The 23,672-nt window shown below is 39.7% G+C and overlaps 1 protein-coding gene across 5 annotated transcripts in view; it reads right to left on the bottom strand.

The window, feature by feature from the left end:
- Positions 1-22,969, bottom strand: part of nalcn (sodium leak channel, non-selective) — an 84,668-nt gene extending 61,699 nt beyond the window's left edge. For 2 of the 5 annotated variants that reach the window (XM_028591007.1, XM_028591012.1), the window contains exons 1-9: positions 22,871-22,969; positions 17,295-17,435; positions 15,280-15,462; positions 9,759-9,842; positions 9,475-9,614; positions 9,245-9,373; positions 3,606-3,757; positions 1,466-1,608; positions 1,058-1,162 (exon numbers count right to left, since the gene is read on the bottom strand). In XM_028591007.1, the coding sequence (XP_028446808.1) occupies positions 1,058-1,162; positions 1,466-1,608; positions 3,606-3,757; positions 9,245-9,373; positions 9,475-9,614; positions 9,759-9,842; positions 15,280-15,462; positions 17,295-17,435; positions 22,871-22,918 (1,125 nt within the window). In that variant the 5' untranslated portion in view covers positions 22,919-22,969. Of the gene's footprint in view, positions 1-1,057; positions 1,163-1,465; positions 1,609-3,605; positions 3,758-9,244; positions 9,374-9,474; positions 9,615-9,758; positions 9,843-15,279; positions 15,463-17,294; positions 17,436-18,211; positions 18,274-18,484; positions 18,599-22,870 lie in introns of all 5 variants that reach the window. The other 3 variants (XM_028591008.1, XM_028591010.1, XM_028591011.1) reach the window with 3 other exon arrangements.
- Positions 22,970-23,672: the final 703 nt, after the last annotated feature.

Genomic DNA, 23,672 nt, shown 5'->3' with positions numbered 1-23,672 from the left:
TGTATCAAATTATTTTGAGGGGCATTTTGTGCCTTTATTAGATAGTAATAGTAGAGAGATGACAGGAAATGAGGTAGAGATATTGAAAAAAAGATCCTCAGCCATATCCTCTAGTATGTTCTGGGTCTTAGACACGCCAAGAATACCTCCAATGGGATGTGTCTTGGAAGCGTCCTGTTGCCAAACTACCTGAAAGGGTTCCTTTTAACACCAAGGAGAAGTGATTCTTTTCCAAGCTCTTTTCAGAGGTCCAACCTCCTCACCATGGCACTAAGGGTGACCCCCACTTGCCTCTTTGATCACATACATTCAGTCACTGCCCAGAGCTCGTGCATGACCTTTGGAACAAAGACTGATTAGTAAATCAAGGGCTTACCCTTCAGGCTCAGCTTGCTCTTTACCATAACAGTCTGGTACTATTAAGGATGCACTAATCTGCTTGTCAGTCTTTTGCTTTCTCTTACCTTAACTTGTGAACAAAACCTTGTGATAACTGAACTCCTTCACCAATGTAAGTAACTTGCTTCCAACAAAAGGAGGGAAATCCAGCTGTTTCAAACTCAGCTAGTGGTGACCACCAAAACAGACACCACTACCACCAAAAAAAGACAGCTGCAGCACCCTTAAGATGCCAATTTTGGGGTGCCTAGGTAGCTCACCTGGTAGAGCAAGCGCCCATTTATAGAGGTTTACTCCTCTAGCCAGTGGCCGCGGGTTTGACTCTGCCCTGCGGCCCTTTATTGCATGTCATTCCCCCTCTCTCTCTCCCCCCTTTCATGTCTTCAGCTGTCCCGTATAAATAAAGGCCTAAAATGCCCCAAAAATAATCTTCAAAAAAAAAGATGCCAATTTTGATGTAAGTGAAGGCATTTATTGATGAAGATGCACTCTCGTAACCCTTAAGAAAGCCATTCCTGTCAAAATGTGTTCGTTTTCATTCCTTAGAATCTTCCGAATTCATGCAACTTTGATGAGCTGAACTCTGATGAATGGACAGATTTTTTCCACTCAACTGCTACTTTGTCAGCTTGTGTGTCTGTGACTGTGATAGTCGTACCTGTGTTGTAGCAGTAGATGTGGTACTGCTCCTTGACCCCCACATCTGCTGAAATTGCACTCTTATCTCAGCAAATGTCTCGATGATGACTGCAATGAACACATTCTGTGAAGGAGAAAGACAGAGACAGTGAAACAGAGCCAGTGGGAGAGAAAGAATGTTGTGACAATTAAAAATAAATGTGCATGTTCCGTCTCTTGACTTCCTTTCACTATCCGTGTCATGATATTCATTCTCTCATTAGCCAGAGAACATTCTACTAACAAGGGGAAATCTTTATGTCTGTAGGTAAAAGGTTAGGTTATGTCAATTAACCAAAACCTCTCAGTGTTCAACTATCTCCTGTTGCCATGCCATGGGAGCTTAAAAGCATTATGAAAAGTGCAGTAGAGAGAGATTCACTCTCACCTTGACAAGCCATGCCAAGAAGAAAATGAGAGTTATAAAGTAGAAGTAGGAGCGCCAGCGAGGGAAGCTGTCAATGGCTCTGTACATGAGGAACACCCAACCCTCCTGTGATGCAGCCTCATACACAGTAAAGATACTCGTACCTAAACAAAGACAGACACATGAGTCAGAGAGATGTACAATCAGATAAAATAAAGCAGAGACTGTTATTGAAACAAGAGTCGGTATCGGTCTTTTGCGCCACACGGTGATTGGAGCTTCACACCAATTATCATGGCTCCCCTCAGACTAAGCCTTTCAAAAAAACATTACCTTGAGTTTCTATATTATAAGAGTACATTCTGACAGCCTACAGGATGAAAAGCAGCACCCTGGTATCCGCATGGTTCCCATCCCTTCTTTATAATGACTAGAATTCTAACTATTTGGCAGACTGATTCATCTGACGAAATTATCTTTATGCATGCCTATGCCACTGTCATCGACACATTTGGTCAGATGTATCTAATTAATATAAATTTAGTGAGTTGGCCAAGCTACAAAATGAAACTCTTGGCCGTTTTCTGGTTAATGTACTCTCTGCAAATGAACTGTCTGTACTTTTAACACTTAGCCAAAGATGATTTAATGAGGGGAGAAACACCACTCCATATTATTTTATTGTTATCAGTAAAGTAACCAGCAGCTGACAGCAGCTGCCAAGTGTAACTGACAGACAGCTGGCACATCAATAATAGTAGTCGGAATCTATCAATTTAACTATTAAGCTCATATTATTGTTTTAAGTGTATCATCTTAACAGTTCTGAATCTGGGCCTCTGGAATTCAGCGTTAGAAATAGTAACTGACATACCAGAGTTACAGTGTTTATTCCCTCTGCTTCGATGTGAATAAAAATAGCGCATCTCAATTCTCTCTTAGGAAACGAGAACCATTCCTATAAATAAGAATGTCCATAATAATAAAATGTGGGTTTTTATACAAAGCACTTAAGCTTCACATTAAAAGCTACATTAATATTTATAAAGTGTGTTCATAGACCAATACATTTAGGCTGTAAATTGCATTGAATGTGCCATGTTCCAGTCTATAATATCTAAATTAAGGTTTGTTTACTGTAAGGCTCTCACTCTCCTTCACGGCTATCTAAAGATAAGGGGCTCTGCACTGTGCACTGACACTGGATTTGAGCAATGTTGAGCTGATAAGAATGCAGGATGCTTCTGAATGGCAGAGCTTCACACCAAAGCTATGCTGTAGGCATCATTTTAGTTCTCACTTTCTCACACAGAGTCATTCTTCCAAACTGCTTAACAGAATATACTATACAGTTAAGTGTAGGGTTATGTTGTATACCCTACATAACATATGTTATGTAGGGTATCGTTTTTTTTTTTTCGATACCGGTGCTAAAACGATACTTTTAAAACAGTGCCAGTGCCTAAATGGTGCCTGAACCAGTGCCTGAACCAAAATATATACAGTACAATATATATAAAATATAAAAAAGGAGCACAAAACGACAGTTAGCAACATTAAAGAACGGCTTGTTTATTGCTAAGGCCATATGGTCAAAATTAAATGATTGATTAATAATGTAATAACAATAACTTATAACAATTTTCAGCAGTAAATTGCTGGTAAAAGACAAAAACAAGCACCAGATGGGAAAAGGGTATTTTACAATAACTTAAAATGCACCACAAGGCTGGCGAGTTTCAAGTAAACGCACCCGTCTGTGTTGTTTTTCCGACAACGGCAGCTGCAGTCAGAATGTTACGTCCCGGTGTTGGAATCCTCGACAAGGAAATACAGTCACACTTACCACCGCTTAACGTAAACTGTCAGCATTTTAACCATTGTGTTTAATCCAGCTACTAGCTAACGGTAACTTGCAGCGATGCTTCTGAAAAAACAAAAAGTCAGGCACCAAAACAAGGCACCGGAATTTTCGTTCTTATTTCGGTCTCGTTATTACCGTTTACGTCGGAACCGGTGCCCTATTGGCACCGCGTTTCGGTACCCAACCCTAGTTAAGTGACAACAGAAGTTAATAGTGTGAATTACTTTATTTAGTTGTCATCAGACAGTTATGTGTACATGTTTGAATGTATTAAATGTGTAAGTGTATAGCTCATACCTAGTTCATTGAAGCCACTATAACCGAGCTCCTGTCGGCTGAGGCCCAGGTCTTCCAGGTCCTCGCATTTGAAGCCATGAGGACACTGGTAGCCCTCCCCATCAGGGGAACAGTGGGTGTCTGGAATGGCCAAGCTGTTCCATGTCACATTACTGACCAAAAGAAAGAAAAACAACACTTCAAATGTATGCAACATCTGGTACATGGAAATAATATCTTAAATACGGAAACATATACAAATAGGGATTGTAACAGCAAAATGAAGATAGAACTTTTGTATCTTAAAGGTCCAAGTGGATTTCAAAATCAATGGTGAGCCTTGAGATCATTTTAACATTTGACGCTGATACTACGATGTATAATGAAATCAGGGTTCAGAGTTTATGGTTCAGGTGAAAAATGTATGGCCTGTTACAAATGTAATATAAGCATGATAAACACACATACACAGATGAATATTGCCTGTGTGCACACACATACAGAATACAAACACACACTGTGTCCTCTCCCTCTTTTCCTGTCTCCCTGTCTTTTAGCCACAGGTGTTATTTCAGGGGCTGCTTTATTTCTCTAATGAAAATGAATGCCTTCAAATTGGCTGCCCAGACATTCATCCAAATTGTTTATTAAGGGGTACAGGATCAGAAGGGATAATTTATTGCACATCACAAAGGGCAATCAGAGGCATAGTGATGAATTCGATAAAGCTTATTATACTGGGCTGAATAATACCACTGTATCTTATCAAATAAATCACTTTTCTTGATGACAAAGAAGAGATAAATGAAGCCTCAAATGAGAAAACTAATGTCCAGTATTAATTAGATATTAATAATTTGGTGAGTCTAATGAAAAGCAAACCATATATGTGATAAGACATTGTTTATAATTGGTTTTCTGAATCTGTTATTTCATCAAACCAGAATTTACTTGTAAGGTTTTGCATAATTGAAAATGTGAGTCCGGTCAACAGCTTTTGCCCACCTCAGAGAACACCTCTTGTTAAAACATAATGCACTGAATCAGTGTGTTTAGCCTATGAAGCACTACACTAACAATGGCCTTTTTCTTAAGTTCTCTATCCAATTTGAAAACAAAGTAATCTTAAAGGTCCAATATTTAATATATTTACTATAATAAATCCCAAAATTACCCCAATGCATCATGAGAGATTAAAGAAACATGTCAAGTTGAAATACTATCTTTTCTGACAACAATGCTAATGCCAGTATTTTCTCCTTGTAAAATTTCCGTTCCGTGACGAATTTCTGTTTGTGTTTTGGCTTGTGTGTTGTTATCAACTACCCGGTTTGACAGCCAGGCCGGGTTGCCAGATATACCTGTAAAAACGTAAACCCAGCGTGCTACAGCTGTAATGTTAGTACAGCCATGAAAGCAGAAAATAAGCGAACAGGATCAACGGAGAGAAATTCTACTTAACTTAAAAAAACAGTTGTGTGACCAGAGACGTAACAAACCCAGGGTAAATATTGGAGATGTATTTGAAAAATTGAGACAGCTTAGAACACAAAAGGACGCTGAGCTGGCTAATTTCCTCCTGAACAGGTAAGCATTAGCTTCAGGCTAATTTATCACGGCTACAAGGGACAGGCATGTTATGTCATTTCAAAAATCATGTACTCACATTGAACCATATAGCTAGAGTACCCGAGTTGGTTACTTGCAAAAACAATTGAGACACAGCCAGTAAAGTGATCCCGACTGGTCCTGGCTTACGCCGCCATGCTAACCCTGCTAACTGCTAACGTTACCGGAGGACCAGGCAAGCGGGCCACGGCTATTTACAACATGTAGCCTGTTCAGCGGCTGTAGCCAACAACGGTGAGTTATTTTAAGCCAAGAGAGGGGGCTATAAATCGGAAAGAGAGGATTGTGAGTTTGCAGTGTGTTTAGCGATTGTTGCCATGTTCTGTCCATCGGGTGTAGAGGACGGCGAGGTTGTTGTGTTTTTAGCGGTTCCTACCTTAATTCTAAGCCAAAAAAAGTGTCTGTCAGTTGGGTACAGAACTTGTTTAGGACTGTCAATATAGCCAGCATCTAACGTTAGCTACTCCGCTGTGCTGTGACATAATGTCTGGCTATAATGTGAGACAAGCGTCTAGCAACGTTGTTATGGATGCTGCAGTCTCAGCCTGGCAACCTCCGTGAACTTCGAGTCTGGGGAGGTGGGGGCAAGGGAGACGACTCTCTCCAGAGTTTTGAATTTGTACTGCAGTAACTATTTTAAACACTAGCTGTCAGTATTACATATTGCACCTTTAATAAACATGTTTTCATATCACATTTTTTTCATAAAAGAGACTTTTATGCTTACACCCTCTAAAATGTTACTATTACATTAATTGGTTCAAAATATCTAATCAATACTGCGTTCATTTGGTTGAATCCCAGAAATGATTTTGTCATGTCATTCAAAAAAGCCTATATATTATTTTTTAAGAAGACTTTTCTATTTAGAATAACACTCAAACACACAAACTAAAAAATAGCTTTAAAGGACCTTACAAAGCACAAAAGCCCAATTCAGTAGATATAATTCATACTTAACAAAACCATGTATGTAATTATTTCCATGGAGTTAAATAGCCATTAGGTTAATTGCAGAAATCCTGATATCCAGGAGAGGACACCCTATTTTGTTCACAAATCCAAAACCCTTTTCATCCAATATCCATATCAGAAAATGTGTCCCCTGCTATTTTTCCCCAATTCCCATCACATCTCTTGTTTTTGAAAAGCTAGGGAGCTTTGACTTTGTGCTAAGGGCATATGGCAGATAGAGATTAGACACATCAGTCCTTGTTTGACATATTTCAAAAATACCCCATTGAAGCATATATATGCAAGGGACATGGGCAAAGGAGCACAGCAGCAAACAAATTAGATGTGCCGCTACGCCTCTTTTGGAATGATTGTATAGAGGGAGGTCAGAGCTATAAATATGACAATGTTGTGTGCTTTCTTTCCTACTAATGGTCAATGTATGCAGTGTAAGGTGCTTAGGCACACAATCAGTAAGGAGAGATAAATGGGTAGCACTTGAGCAGGAATGAGCTTCATACTGGACAATGTAGGACATTTAAATTATTATAATTAGTATTACCTCTCCCTGCAGCCTGGGAAATTAACCATGATGGTTGCTTGCCCCATCTTTTGTCCCCACAGGGATTCCTATTCTCTGTATCATATCAACATCCTCAACTGAATAGTTTAAATCAAATTCTTCCCAAATGTTTTTAAATACATACTGATTTTTTTTTACAGCAATGTGCACACATTACATTACATGTCATTTAGCTGACGCTTTTATCCAAAGCGACTTACAATTGCTGTATATGTCAGAGGTCGCACGCCTCTGGAGCAACTAGGGGTTAAGTGTCTTGCTCAGGTACACATTGGTTGAAGTATTGAACCCAGGTCTCCCACACCAAAGGTATGTGGCATACCCCCTGCGCCATCACCACCCCACTGTCACACATCCCCAATCCCACATCTCCCCCAGTGCTGGTAGCCAGGGGGTTATACAGAATGTCAAAATTATAATACTGGTCATTTCACTTTAATTCATTTTGTTTAAAGACAATTAAAAAGTAGATTAAGTTAAATTAAAGTTCATGGATATTTTTTATTTAATCATTTTCTTTTTTCTGTGACTTTACATCCCCACCTGCCCACAAGGTGTTGGGTTTCCTGTTGCAAGAATATGCTGACCACCATTGTTTAAAAGTAAACAACGTATTTTAGCAGGAAGCCCCTGCCTATGTACCCTCTAAATTACTATAATTAAAAAATGTATAAGAATGACTAAATCCTGACCAAAACAGCTCCTGAATATTAGGTTGTTCAGAGTTGCTGCTCCACTTTAAAAAAGCCAAGTTAATGTGTTACTGCTTAGACGGTCACACCAAATTGATCACAAAAGATGAGATGCTGTCAAGATTTTTCAGACTGGCTGATTAGGCTGACCCATCATTGGTTTGCTTTGAGGTAATTCAGTAAAGCAGCATGTCACAATGGGTGTAAACAGCACACCGTTTCACGTTTTTATTCACTACACTGCACACACTTTTTAACTTTATCGTCTCTGTAACTGAGCTCTCTCTCTAAATGTACTACCTTGGCATTGTGCAGGGGAAGGGTATTGTTTTTAAGGGAGGATACAGTTGCAATCCTATAAAAAAATCAAGTCATCTTTTTTTTTTGTCAATATGTACAATATTCATTCTCATTACACAATTGTTTCCAAGAGGACCAAGTTACCAAAGCTCTATCTCTGTTCGAACCTTTGATAACGTCCCATCTCTGGCTGGAATCTGAAGGTAGAGATGAGCAGTATAATTTCTATAAACAGCACACCAGTACAGATATTCTTCATGATATGGTTTTGGTTAAACCAGTTGTTTCAGAGTGTAATGGATTTTAACTGTCACATCACAGAAATAGCAATTCACTGCATTTTAAACTAATGTATGCAGCTGTTAACTTGGGCAATGGCACTGATAGGCCAATAGAAGCACATGACTGTACAGCATCTATTTGTGCTGTAACAAACAAATGGCTGTGAGATTCTGTAAGAAAATGTAAGCAAAGAAATGGAGAAGAAAGAGCTTGAAAGTATATATGACATACTGCAATATAAATGCTATATGGAATTTGACAGCTGGGTATAGTGCATTAAATACTAACAGAGTTTGTATTTTTAAAGTTCCAGATCTTTTAATGTAGCATATAGATTGTGCAGACCCCTGCAGTGTTTCACAAAGGCAGATTGTAATACAAGCTACCTCTGCAAACCAATTTCCAGAACTCATAAGTAACAAACATCCGAGCACAAAGCCTGCAGGAAGAACTCATCAACACAGACGAGGGAGCTTACAGAAGTTTTTCAGTAGCTGTATTCATAGGCTATTTTTGTTATGACCAAATATGCTTGCTGGTATATGCTTGATTGGCTTTTATAGGCTGTAATGCACAGATGCATTCAAGCTCATCTATGTTTGTACCTTATGTGTGTACCAATGGTGTTCTGCACTTAGTGATGGCCCTAGTCCATATACTGTACTGTAATAAGAAAGACACTCAATGTACAATATGTTGCCTTTAGCTTCTTAAAACTACTTCATTAACCATTATTACTTCAGTAAACATAAAATGCATCACCACCTCTGTTAAAGCTGGGAAAGACATCAGGTATTTAAAGGTGTTCATTAAGAATCTGAAGGATGACAGTTTAGTACAATTGCTTAGTTGAAATAAGTAATAAGAGGGTCAACAAACAACAAAAAAGGCATCCAAAGTTAGGTGCCTTTATACTTCATAAAATCAACTCAATTGTGCCCCTTGGATCATTTAGAAATCTGATTCTAAACCTGAAACCTTCTACTTGTAACTGCTTTACATAATTGTATTTTCTTTTGCATCCCTATTATCCTAATTTATTTATCAAATCTTTTTCCAATTCTGAATGGTTTATTGTCTTTCTATATTTCTTATGATTGTACTTTCTGTGTTGCTGTTCTGTATTTGTGTTTGTAATCTGACTCGATGACATTGTAAATGAGGGTCGCCCTTCATGATCTCTCAAGGATAAATAAAGGTTGAATGAACGTTGTTCTTACCCTCTCTGTGTATCATTAGTAACACAGTGGTGGTTGAACGTTCCAAACATTTGAACACCCAGAATTCCATAGAGCAGGAGAAAAAACAGCAGGAAGATGGAGACACTCCAGATCTGTTCCCCAGATCGCCTGCAAAGCAGAAGAGTAAAGAAAGGCATATTGTTACGTGTATGGCTATCCATTAAGTGTGGAGACCATAGTGTAGAGAAATGCTCATGACAGTTTTCTACTTCAGTATGTTGGTGATGCGCGAGCGAGGAAGCTCAAAGCGGAAGTAGATCCTGAAGGCCCGGATCATAATGAGCGCTCGGGGGATTCTCAACATTCCCCATGGAGACATCTGATCCACAAGCTCTGCTATTTCAAACACCTAAAACAAAGAGAAATGGATTGTTATGAAGTAAAAACCAGCTACTACAATTGATTGCTTTATGTCAAGCTGTACAAGCACTTGCAGGAAGAAAATGCCAATATAAATGCAGAGAAAGGTGTAATTGTAAATGTTGCATTATACCTGCAGCACCAGGGACACCCAGATGAAAAACACCATGAATCCATCAAACATACACCAGCGATCCTTCACATAGGAGTTATCCCCCTGTGCAGAGACAAAACAAAGAAAGAGGAGGCATCAGCAAAAGGCCAAAAAACGAGAGAATATGAGCAAAAAATATGAACAAGAATAAATGAACATCATCATTATCCAAGGCCTTATTTTTCAAAAAAGCTGATGTATTCTAACAATTACAAGACATCCTGTGATGTTTTAAGGCTTTAATAATGTCTTTGTGGTTCTGAAAATTGCCAATATCAAGTGCAAACCATCCCCTTCTGATAATCTGACAGATTAAGCTTTCACTGTGATAGAAAGCTGTTGTGTGAAAAAGTAATGGCATAGCAATATCCAAGGAAAATAACACACACATTCTGAAATTACTGTTCCCATTTTGACAGTAAGTCTGACAACAATATTCAAACAGTTTTGTTTTCAACATGATAAGACAAAAAATGAATAGTCCCCTGAAGTGTGAAGAAACTGAAATGTCATAGGGACAGCAAAAATGGGCATACTTAATAACCACTTACAGAGAGAGAGAGTATGTAAAAAGCTCTTAGGGGGTGAGTCTTCCACAGGAAGAAAGGCTGCAAATAGGAGGGTGTGTTCTGAGACACTCTACAGAGACCATGTTTGATTACACACTGACAAGAACAAAAGCATACAATTACTGTACTTTACCAAGCTGTGTGCATTGTTTGCTTTGTGCAGGCACTTTCATCAACTAGCTACAAAATATGACTTCAAAGTGTCAAGGTTATAGACATGTTGAATAGATCCACAAATCTAAAAATTCTAATCTGTGACGGGTGCATCATTTATAAAAGTTGAATTTTACTTGACATACACAGAAAATAAAATACCTTCCCATTTTACGGACAAAGATGGGTTTGATCTACCTTTAAGAACTAAAAGCAACAACAAGAGAAAGAAGAATCAGAAATATTCCAGTTTTATACTGTTTTCCTGCACTTGTGATTCTAAATTTGTGTCCTCCAGTGCCTCCCTGCTTGTTATCCTTGATTTGCCAATTAAGCTGTCCACACTTTTTTTATGGCAGTAATTATGCCTTTCATCTACCAGCTGTCTGTTCCTGGATGCTTCTTTAGAACATTATCTGTATACTTTGGATTTGAATTGTGTTTAATCATCGGACTTAAAAACAATTTCATAACTATGAATTGTGAAAAAAACTGTTTCCATGTGCTTTTCTATAAGAATAAAGATTTTACAATAACTATTGATCAGAATGAAATACAGAAAGTTTAAATGTTTAGGTGTTGTCTTAGACTCCCAATTGTTATTTGAAGCACATATCAGAAAATTATCCAAGACTATTAAGGCTAACTTGAATTGCTTTTGACTTATAAAATCTTGTTTACCAATTAAGGCTGCTCAGCTCTACATGCATGCCATGATTTTGTCACGTCTTTCTTTTTGTGCATCGGTCGGGCCACGCAGTCAGCAATGAAACTTATGTTGTCATCATTTAAGCAAACTCTAAAAACACTGGATCAGAAGCCAATGAAATGGCATCATTGTAAAATTCAACACAAGTTTAATTTATTAATCTTTGATCATTTTATAAATTTCTTGTTTATGAAGCTTATTTTTAAGTGTGTGAATGGTCTTGCCCCAGAACTGGTATATTAAATGATTCAAAAATACTCCAGTAAAGAAGCCACTACAAGAGGTGCAGTCCGTGGAGACTGTAAATCTGCAAAGTGCAAGACAGCATTCCGCCAGACCTGTTTTTCAGTTAAAGGCCCACAGATTTGGAACACCTTACCATCTGATATACAAACAATAACTGATCACAAAGTATTTAATACTAAAGGTAAAACTATGGCTTAAACAGAGGCAAATTTGCAAACACTAAGTCACATGTTTGATACAGCACAGTATAATTGACGCTCCTCTTTTGTTTATTCTTAGTTGCTTAATTGCTCTGTCTGTGTTTGTTTTACTGTTAGGTTTTATATTTATGTGAATGTTTGCTTGAATTGTCAGCTTTTAACCATCTAGGTTGCTCCCTCAGTCTGCTGTATCGTTCGTCTTTATGCATGTAATGTACAGTATGTGGCTGCTGGTCCATGTTTGCTTTACTGTTAGTTTTCATGCATCTGTGACTGTCTGTTTGTTTGTATGTCTATTTTATAGCGTTTTTCCTTGTGTTTCATTTCTAAAAGCCTAACCAAGGACAAGGACTGCAAATTAGCCTATGGCTAGAAGTCCAACATTCATTGCACTTTAGATGTAACAATGCCTATATGTATTGTCCCTGACAAATAAACTGATAAAATAAAATAAAATAAAAATGTACAGCTCAATACAACTAGTAAGGTTGAATTTAAAGTGTCACTAAAATCTGACACACCAAAAAGCTGATGGACCAACATGTTGCCAATCAGGTCTCTACTTGTTCAGTAGCTGTCATAAACTATGATGTGTGAATTAGTAAGTTCCCTTTCCCATTTTGCTATAAAATGTGTTGTTTTATATATATATATATATATATATATATATATATATATATATATATATATATATATATACTTGTTATTTCCAAATGAAGGGCCGTCACTATCTCACAGCCTCAGACTAAAAGCAACTAGCAAGTAGCCTGGCACTGCCAGCATATCACTATCTGCCAGAGGAAATAAAACATGATTTCGGCAGATTCGCCTGGTTCCCAGATTAACTAGCTAGTGCGGTCCCCGCCAGCACGAGAGCGGCTCACGCCAGCTCCACAGTCGAACCAGAGCCAGCATTATGATCCCAGGTCACAACGGGCTGGTGGCTAGCTGCTAGCTAGCTGCTACTTGAAAAAAAAAAGCAACAGCAAGACCCAGCATCAGAGAGACACAGGGGGGCAGAGAGAAGGACCACCCAGGCCAGTGCTTAAAGTGGCCATATTATGCTAATTTCAGGTTCATAATTGTATTTTGAGGTTGTACAAGAATAGGTTTACATGGTTTAATTTAAAAAAAAAAAAACACCATATTTTTGTTGTAATGCACATTGCTGTTAGCCTGACAAGCCAGACCCACATCAAGATGTTGGGTCTGGGAACTCTCCATGGACGGAACTCAATCCGAGGGGCAGGATTGTCTTTCAAATTCCCTCTGCACGCAATAGGATAGCGCTACAACCAGGCGGAGCAACGAAGAAGGTAGCGAAGCTAGTTGATAGAACTTTTGCCGTATCCGGTCGGCAAAATTCCGAACACATCTTCCTTTTTTAAGAATGACTTAAGTGCCGTTCTTTGTTCTTTTCTCAAAGAAAAGCTTAACTCCAAGTCTTCTAGAAGACAGCAGCAGCAGCCATAAGCCCACCCACCGACTCTATACACAATGTGATTGGCCTGACCAGTTTTTCCAGCTCGCAAGTCAACGGAGAGTGCCTAGACCCCCCTGGCTGCAAATTAAATTTGCTGCCATTAGGGTGTGTCTAGATTTCTAGGCTACATTGCTGTAGATCCTCTTTTCACCCTGTGTTCAGGTCTCTGTTTTAGCTACAGAGTGAGACCTCTCACTGTTGTAACATATTTGTTGGCAGTCGCACATGCGCAGTAGCTAGGTAAGGACAAATAATTTCTAATATAGGCAAGGCAAGGCAAGGCAGCTTTATTTGTATAGCACATTTCAGCAACAAGGCATATAGGAAGAAGTTCCACTCCCTCGTTACTTCCGGCTTCTGAACTGGTTGCAGTTCCACCAGAGCTCCATATAGGGGGCGCTCACAGGCCAGTGCAGAATGAATGGGACTCTATGGTAGCCTAGAAATCTAGACACACCCTAGTGGCAGCAAATTTATTTTGCAGCCAGATGTGGGTCTGGCTTGTCAGGCTAGCGCTATGGAGCTATCAAAATCCACTTTTCTCAGGATATCATTTTTTGTCTAGTAATTTGAATGTTGCATTCAAAAGGGGAGGCTAAGAAAATACACACTGCTTGATGTTTGATTTTTTTAAAGTAATTTTTTTGTTCTAAAAAGCCTTCTAAAATGTCAATGACGTCATACACATATACGGCCAGAGATACTGCTTTACGGCAAGCTCTGAGTTGCTTCCTTTGTTCTCTCGAGACATCAACAACACAGCTGACAGGTTCGGCTCTCCCTGTTAATACACGTGCTAGAAAGAGGTTTGCTGATGTTTTAAAGACCACGCCGAAATATTCACTCTGACATTCTGGCTCTGCTTTGGATGCCGTCAAGCGAGATCTCCAATCGTAATCAGTCCTTCACTGACCAATCAGCATTCAATAGCAGAATGCTAGCGTGTTATGGGCAACAACGACTCACCCTGTAAGAAATCAAAAGGACATAAGTACTCGTTCATTCAACTTTTGACCTATAATCCATGTTGAACTTGCAAAAACTACAATCAAATCTGAGGTTTCTCAACGACTATCAGGCGAAAGAGACACATTTAGCCGGCTAGCTCCATAGAGTCCCATTCATTTTGCACTGGACCGCGATCACCCCCAGTGGAACTCTGGTGGAACTGCAACCAAATTCGGTACAATGGGGCTGAATAGGGAGTGGAACGGCTTTCTGTAGACCGGCTTTGGTAAGGATCACATCAGCTAGCTGCTTGTTTCTACAACTTCAGTTAGTACAAGGCAGGATTAGCCGGGAGACATCTTCTAAACAAGGGCGCACTTCCAACTTTGCGTGGAATACCTGTAGAACAGAGACATGTAAGTAGTTATTTTGTAGATTATGGTGAACTTGTGTGTGTTGTAGCAGTGTTTTGCCATTCAGAACGAGCTAGCATGCTAGCGCTAGCATGCTATGGTTAGCCACCTCGTTTCGGCTAGTGACGTAAAAAGCTGTGTTGATTTTGAACAGCTCACCCGGAGACTGAAGGCAGGACACATTCAGAAACCCGTATCTCACTCAAAACAGCATGGATGTTTTTTTTCCAAGTTTGTATGCGTGTAGAAGCACCAGAGACACAAAAAAAGCCAGAAAAAGTTGTTTTTTTTTCATAATATGGACACTTTAACTAGTTGTTTTGGCCTGAGGCATAGACTGTATGGTCTGAGGTTGTGATATAGCCACGCCCCTTCATTTGATTATAACAAGTGGAAATAAATAGAGGGAAATAAATAAATGTGACATTATGAAACAAAAGTCCCCTGAAATTAAAGTAACACCTATTTTTTTATTTAACATTATTTACATTTATTTTATTTCCTCATTTATTTATTTTAGGATGTATTCCATAGGCATATTTATTTATGTATTTATTCATTTATTTAATATTTAAAATGTCATATTCATGTGTTACAGTGTGGTTTCCAAGTCACAATGTAACAGCATTTTCCCTCTTTAGTTCAATGTATTTTCGGTTTCCTTTGTTGGTATTTCATAGTTCAATATTTTAGTTTAGTGTGGAAAAAAAACAATGTAATCTTATAGCTTGATTTTGGTAATGTGCTACCTATGACCATGTAACTCTGTCAGTTGCTACCTTGATGATTCCTCTGATGTGCATCTTGGCAATCATCTCTGCGGTGTATAGGAACATGAGCAGTGTGTCCAGCGTGAAGGTCACATACTGCAACGGAGGGTAATGCTCAAATGTCTTGGGGGTGTTCATACACACAGAGATGACACTGATGATGGCACAGGCCCGCAGCAGGGAGTGCACCCACTGCAGAAAGAGGACAAAAGAAAAAACAATGATAAACGGTTCTATAATATTTTGTTATATTCTTTGCTGTCCCACTATTTGAATAACCTTGCCATATTTGTAAAACATTTCAAAGGAAATACATCAATTAAGTGTGACTTACAAATAATTAAAATATCTGGCATGAATGGAACATATGACATATGTATTAAGCTGACCCTGACACATACAGTGGGGGAAATAAGTATTTGACCCCTTGCTGATTTTGCAGGTTTGCCCACTTACAAAGAATGCAAAAATCTACAATTTTAATCATATGTACATTCTAACAGTGAAAGACAGAATCCCAAAGAAAATTCCAGAAAATCACATCATATGAATTTATTAAAATTGATAACCATCTGATGAGGAAAAACAAGTATTTGACCCCCTGGACAAACACCATGTTAATATTTTGTAGAAAAGCCATTATTGGCCAGCACAGATGTCAAACGGTTTTTATAGTTGGTGACAAGGTTTGTGCACATTTCGGCAGGGATGTTGGCCCCTCCTCCCTGCAGACAGCCTCCAAATCATTCAGGTTCCGAGGTTGTCGCCTGGCAACTCGAATTTTAAGCTCCCTCCAAAGATTTTCAATCGGATTCAGGTCTGGAGACTGGCTAGGCCACTCCAGAACCTTGATGTGCTTCTTCTTCAGCCACTCTTTTGTTGCTTTGGCGGTGTGCTTAGGGTCGTTGTCGTGCTGAAACACCCATCCTCGACCCATCTTTAGCTCTCTCACTGAGGGAAGGAGATGTCGGTCCAGAATTCCACGATACATGGCCCCGTCCATCCTCCCCTCAATACGATGGAGTTGTCCCGTCCCCTTGGCTGAAAAGCACCCCCAAAGCACGATGTTGCCACCACCATGCTTGACGGTGGGGATGGTGTTCTTTGGGTTGTACTCTGTGTTCTTTGCCCTCCAAACACGACGAGTTGAGTTGAGGCCAAAAAGTTCTATTTTGGTCTCATCTGACCACATCACCTTCTTCCAGGCCTCTTCTGAGTCGTCCAGGTGGTGAATGGCGAACTTCATGCGGGCCTGTACATGTTTCTTCTTGAGCAGGGGGACCTTGCGTGCGCTGCAGGATTTCAATCCATGACGGCGTAGTGTGTTACCAACCGTTTCTTTTGTAACTGTGGTCCCAGCTGCCTTCAGTTGATTCATCAGTTCCCCCCCTTGTGGTTTTGGGATGATTCCTCACCGTTCGCATGATCAGGGACACCCCACGAGGCAAGATCTTGTGTGGAGGCCCAGACCGAGGGAGATTGGCGGTGGTGTGGTGCTTCTTCCATTTCCTGATAACTGCACCGACAGTTGATCTTTTCTCTCCAAGTTGCTTTCCGATTCTCTTGTAGCCCATCCCAGCCTTGTGCAGATCAACAATCTTGTCCCTGATGTCCGTAGAAAGCTCTTTGGTCTTGCCCATGGTAGTGATGTTGGATGCTGGTTGTTTGGGTGTTCACAGGTGTCTTTTATACAGGTAACGAGGTGAGGCAGGTGTATTTGATGTAGATAATTGGTTCGGATTGGGGCTGTGTCTTAAAGAAAGACTAACTGGCTTGTAGGAGCCAGAATACTTGCTGTTTGTCCAGGGGGTCAAATACTTGTTTTTCCTCATCAGATGGTTATCAATTTTAATAAATTCATATGATGTGATTTTCTGGAATTTTCTTTGGGATTCTGTCTTTCACTGTTAGAATGTACATATGATTAAAATTGTAGATTTTTGCATTCTTTGTAAGTGGGCAAACCTGCAAAATCAGCAAGGGGTCAAATACTTATTTCCCCCACTGTATGCGAGTACACTCACTGGTTTGTTGATCCAGAAGATGTCAGCGCTGTCTGCGAGGGTCTCATCCGGCCCAAAGTCGGTCATGGGCTGGGCCTCGACCCGTGAACTCTGTTTCCTCTTTAGCATGCTGGGACTTGCCGTGCTATACAGAGAGTGGATCTGACAGAGAGAGGGAGGCGAACCAAACAGTGAACAAAAATGAGGTGAGCTAAATGAGGAACAGGAGAACACACTGGCTGCATCCAAGTCTGGGCAGTGGCAGTACCACTTTTAGTAACTCCAATGTGTCCAATATGAATTATAATCTACATAATTATCGTGTACAGTATTTAATGCAGCTCAGAGGCACTTGGCTTGCCATATACAGTATGGACACATTAACAGTAACTGACTTTAAAAATACCAGTGCACTTCTGGGAAAAAAAAGAACGCTCACTGTAAGTTATTATATTTAAATATAGTATTAATTTATTAAATAAGCTGTGTATCAATAATGGCTTATGAATGTTATTACATGTAGTGTTAAGCTTTAGTATACTGTGATGTATATTCAGTAAAATAAACTACCCTGACTTGAATTGCCAGAACGGAGGTGTGGACTAAAATTAAATCTGTTGCATTGGTGAATGGCCACCGTGATACACAACGTAGCACACATGGAACACAGGACGAGTATATTCACATTGGAACAGCTACAGTAACTTACCTTTCGAAAAAGACCCTACATGATCTTCTTTGTATTGAACACCAAGGCGTATTAAGCTGTGCAACCTACTGTACAGTGTGAGGTGTGAGTTAGTGTTACCTGTGCATGTCCATGGTTCAGTATGCTTGGGTATATGTGTATGCAGAAAAATAAAAAAAAGTGTACAGGCCGTTTCAAAATAAGAACTCAAGAAGAAATGACACTCTGAATGGAGACAAAGCGCACATACCAAAGGGAAAAGTAAAGCTGAAATTGCTCCAGCACTGCACATAACATGCGATCAGGCATACCCTGTAAATGACACACAACAGTTAGTTAACACCATGGCCCTTATGGTGTACAGTACACTACCCACATCTACAGTACGCTCATAGAGACAGGAATGCCCACCACGTCTGACATCAAGGCATATATGCGACACTCTGTGACTGAGTGAGTAAGTGACTGAGGTGTTGTGGAAGAAGAAGATGAGGTGGAGGTGGAGGAGGACCAGGGGACTCACTGTGAGGCTCCTCATTGGTGCATTCATCCCCAGGGTGCAGAGGGGTGGAGAGACCAACCAGAGAGAGAGAGACTAGAGATGCAAAAAGGAGAATGTCCTAAAGGCCTGGAGGTCCTGCGGCAGCAGTCAGTGAATGGTAGCAGTCATAAGAGCAGTAAAGAGGGGTGAGAGAACATTCACAAGTGCTGCGAGGTGCAGCATTAGCACTTATCTATGCAATCAATTCGCTCCACCCAACTTACATAACAACAACACAACAAACAAACAAATTTTCTCGCTAACCTCCAGTGGTATGTAGCCATGATGATAGTTTTTGGTTATATTTGTCCATATTTTGAGATATCTGTATCTGATATCTCTGGCGCGGCTCCAATACAATGTCTGTGGGGCTCTCAGCACATTTTAAAACATCTCTTTCTAGAAACAATACCCCTTTGACACTGGAGAATCCACAGAACACACTGCCAAAAAGTTTTTAGTGGAACCATTTCTCTGGCAGTAGTTTCAATGAAAACTGTAGTTTCTCACCCAAAATAACAGAGACACGAGCTCAATTCCATTCACCTCATTATACTGGGATAGAGGCTGAAATCTCAGAGACAGATGCCTCAGAAGATCCATCTAAACCTGTCTGCATGGCTAGATAGGAATGTGAGAAATTGCATGATTTATAATTTGGGTGAAACAATCCTTCAAAAAAACTGCACTGAAATTCAGTTCAATAATGTGGGATAGTGAAGGTATTACACATCAAACAATAGATTCAATTTGTGGAGGTCATCGAAATAAACACAAAAAATCTGAAAAGGAAAAGACATCAATTCCCAAATGCCCAGATGAAATGTGTCACTGCATCATGAGCGCATGAGCAGTTTGTGAGTGTTTCTGTGTTCCCATCAATGAAATGTGCTAATATCTCAAAGTGAAATAAACAAACTGAATTATTACATTTACAGTTACTATGAATTGAACAAGACAATGCCTGGTAGTGAGGTTTTTTTGTAATAGTATAGTTGATAAATGAGCAAATGTCCTGATCTACTGTCTCAATTAAACTCTAACATGTAAACGTGCAACAAATGGCTTAAATGCCTGTCCTCAACAGACCGAAAGAAGTTTTTGTTAAAAAGTGACAAAAACTTTGCACACCTTTTTAAAAAGTAAAAAGATAAAATGAGAACAAAAACACATGGGTAGATACTGTAGAACAATGTAACTGTGTCACTCTTGTTTCCTTTTATGCTCTTACCAAGAGAAGAAACTGTCCATATAAACCCCATGTAGTTAGAAGCAATTTCCCAGTGTAATTGCTACACTTAACATATGCAGATGGAGACGTGAGGAAGAGTGAAAACTAAATTGCAGGGTCTAAGTGCTATTATGTGGGAGTATAGGTGGCAAAGACTGCAATTACTTTCCCATTTGGAGAGAGGACATGTTCCTCATGGGCAGGATGCGATCACTGGGCAGATTAATTGTAACTGTGAGTATTTGTTGGAGTCTGCAAACTTTTTTCGCTGAAGTTTTATTCTTGAAGAGTGCACTTTGGCAGTATCGTCTTAATTACAGCAGACAAGAAAAAGTTTGGTTGATGCTGGGAGCACATTTGTACAGTTCTTTTTTTCTCTACCATAGCCTCAAGTGGCAATTAGGCATTTATACAAACTGGTCTTAAGTAGGTGCATTTAGTTCAAATTTATGGAAAGGATCAATACATTCTCAAGATAATGGTGGACTTCTACTGCTCCTGACTGAGGAGGTGGGCATACAGCGGCCACATTAACATTCGCACCCCCTTTATTTCCATGTTGAATATAATTTAAAGCAGCATTCCTCAATATTTTACGCGAACAATGGTTTCAATTATTAAGTGTACTGTGAAAGGTGCCACTCATGGTGACGAACACAAAGAGTTATCACCCAACTCCAGCAGTTTCCCTCTACCTGCTCTCACTGACTTTGTTTCCAGCAGCAGCAGGCATTTCTTTTCTGACAAAATGCTCTGATACTGTAAACCCACTGTGCGCTACCTGTGCAGCGCCAACCAAAAGACAGACAGTAAGCAACTAGCTGGTGAACATAATGGAGCATTAAAGAGACAGAGCGACATATATTTCCTTCAGGGATTGGCAGAGACTGAGACAAAGCTAAAAGGAGAGTGAATATTGAGTTTGTATCATAGGTTTGTATAAATCTATGATACTATTATTTATTGATATCTTTATTGACATTGATATCTATTGATATTTCTGGCCACCTGATAAATTTATCAGGTGGCCAGAAACACAAATCCAGATGAATGCTCAAGTTCTGTCATGCTTGCTTAAAGGTGCTGTGGGTAGGATTGTGAAGATCCAGACTTAGCCAAAGAATTTGAACATCAACAACTTCTCAGTCCCTCCCCCCCTTTTGGCTAGAGGCCAAACGGTCGCCTAAGCCCCTCCCCCCACAAGGTAAAATGAATGTGTGTGAATGAGCAGTGATTGACACGCAGTTAGACAGCCCCCCTGGCCCTGATTGGTGTAAATGAACAGGGAGCGGTGGATTTTTGCAAAATGCACTACAGGCTGGAGGTGATGCAAGAGGAGCTGGAGTTTTTTTTTTTATATTACCTTCTTCATGTAGTTCTACTGGAACATAGGGTCAGTTTCAGCAAATATTACAGAAAGTTAGTTTTATAAGTCTTACCTTCTGCATGTTTAATTTGTAAAAAGAAAATAATTATAATTTATAGCAAATTTGGTTTGCCATTTGGTGACGGGCAGGCAGCATACAGTGAGTTTATCAGAGCTTTTCCGCTGAAAGCACCTGCATGCTGCATCTGAAAATGGCGCTGATGAAAGCTGTGAAAGTGGACCAAACAGTAAGGTTGTGGGAAATAAAACCAAAACAATGAGCTACAATGCTCCATACCTTAGAGCTGAAGGGCACTGCCAAGTCAGGTGATAATTCTCTGTGAAATTGGTATTATTAGCGACACCTTTTACATTACATTTAGTCATTTGACCCATTCTTAATCTCAACATATTACTTAGAGCAGCTTCAAAGGTATACCTTGATATTGAGGTAAGCTATTAGGTCACTCAGCCCTGGCTATTAATAAGAAATAAAACTCATCAGATCCTTGCCACAATTGATACCTTATCTGGCATACTGTATAACTAGAGATGGCCCGATACCACTTTTTTGCTTCACGATACCGATTTCGATACCTGAACTTGCGTATCGGCCGATACCAAGTACCGATCCGATACCAGAGTGTCATATATTTCATTATGTTTTAATAGCTGTATACTACTATCCCTGTATGGATGTGATATGATTTCTATCTTTGTTGTCGGTCTGGCTCAGGTTAAACTCTTTGTGAAACATGAACAAACACAAACAATGAATGCCCCAGAACTTTCTTTTATTCTCCAGTTTGACAGTCAGTTATAACGGAAAAAGAACATAAATAAACTACTTTAATGTAGATTTTCTTTAGGACATAAATAAACTACTTTAATGTAGATTTTCTTTAGGGCTTTATTACGTGGTATCGGATCGGTGCATAAACTCCAGTACTTCCCGATACCGATACCAGCGTTTTAGGCAGTATCGGAACATCTCTATGTATAACAAATGTTTATTAGCCTTATCATGACTTATCTTGTAATCTTGTCTAACAGCATTTTGCATAACAAGATGCGATGCCATTATTTCCATTTGCAGCATTTTTAAGTTGTCAGTAGTACTGTTAGTGTTAGTTATTGTGGGGCAAAATATGAAAGAAAACTTCAAATCAATCTTGGTAAAAACTAGCTACACCTGGAGCTGGTAAGATAAAAGGCTCTATCTTGGCTGACCCACTTGGCTTTAATGGGCGACTGTGAAATCCTAAAACCCTTTTAGGAAACTACAACCGCCTTATCAACACACGACAAGCTGCTGTGGCATATGGCCGGTCGCACGTCCTGAAAAAGGGCGGGCACACAACCGGCTGTCAATCAAGAATGCATATCCATGCTGAGATTGAGAGCTGAATGGATGACACCGACCGAGCCAAGGTTACTATGGAAACGGACGAGAGCTAAGGTGCTAAATTGGGCAAATAAAACACACAGTGCGTAGGCCAACGTTATACAAAGATGTGGGCAAGCGTAGGTCCTAAACAAAGCTAATATGATATAGGACAACATGGCCACATGAAAGTGTAGCAAATACACGACAATATTTTAGTCAAGGCCTACTCAGGAAGATGAAAATGCCCCCCACTTCCTGGAGACCCAACAAGCTAGCGCGCAGCAGCACGAAGCTTCAGTAGCATCCTTAAAGCACAACAGCTGGATGTCCAGTTACGTAGCTAGCTACACGACGAGTGTAGCAGCAGAGAAAGAAAACACTTACGAGAGGAGGGTTTCCCTTATGTGCCGTGTCTCGTCCTGTCCATGACATCAGCTGTTTTCCGGCTGTGTGTTGGGAGAGTGTGGGAGAGTGCGGGAGCGCGCGCAGGTTCCAATCACATCAACAGCACCAGCGCATGCAGCGGAGGCGCGCAACCGTCTCCATGGTAACAGCCGAAGGTCCTCAAGTCACCCAAATACTACTGTAATGATTCATTGTGGCCGACTAACACAATCACTATCACGGAAAACAGTAACAGTGTTCTTATTTTTTTAGAATTGCTGTTCGTCAATATCATAAATCACAGTAGCCTATATGTTTTTCTCTCTCTCTCTCTCTCTCTCTCTCTCTCTCTCTCTCTCTCTCTCTCTCTCTCTCTCTCTATCTCTCTCTCTCTCTCTCAATTTAAATAAGCTTTATCATAAATGTTCAAGTTACATTTTTGCCAAAGCTAAATTAGATAGACTATTATTGAAAAAGTACGTTTTACACAAGAAAACTAAATAGATACAAGATACACTTAAAACCATAGATATATGTTCTATATCTATGCTTAAAACACACACACTCTTTTACAGATGTACCTACAGTACATATATAGATATGTTTACCCTTTATGTTTTGTCATTTGGATTGTAGGCCTATTGTAATTTTTATTCTGTTGATATACGCACATCTATTGCTTGTCTGTCCTTCAAGGGAGATTGATCCCTCCTCTGTCACTCTTCCTGAGTTGTCTTCAATTCTTTCCCCATTGAAGGTTTTTTTGGGGAGTTTTTCCTTGTCTGAAGTTGTGTTTAAAGGA

This window comes from Perca flavescens, chromosome 11, assembly GCF_004354835.1.
Source record: "Perca flavescens isolate YP-PL-M2 chromosome 11, PFLA_1.0, whole genome shotgun sequence".
Classification (NCBI taxonomy): Eukaryota; Metazoa; Chordata; class Actinopteri; order Perciformes; family Percidae; genus Perca; species Perca flavescens.
This window is presented reverse-complemented; position numbering and strand designations above follow the sequence as displayed.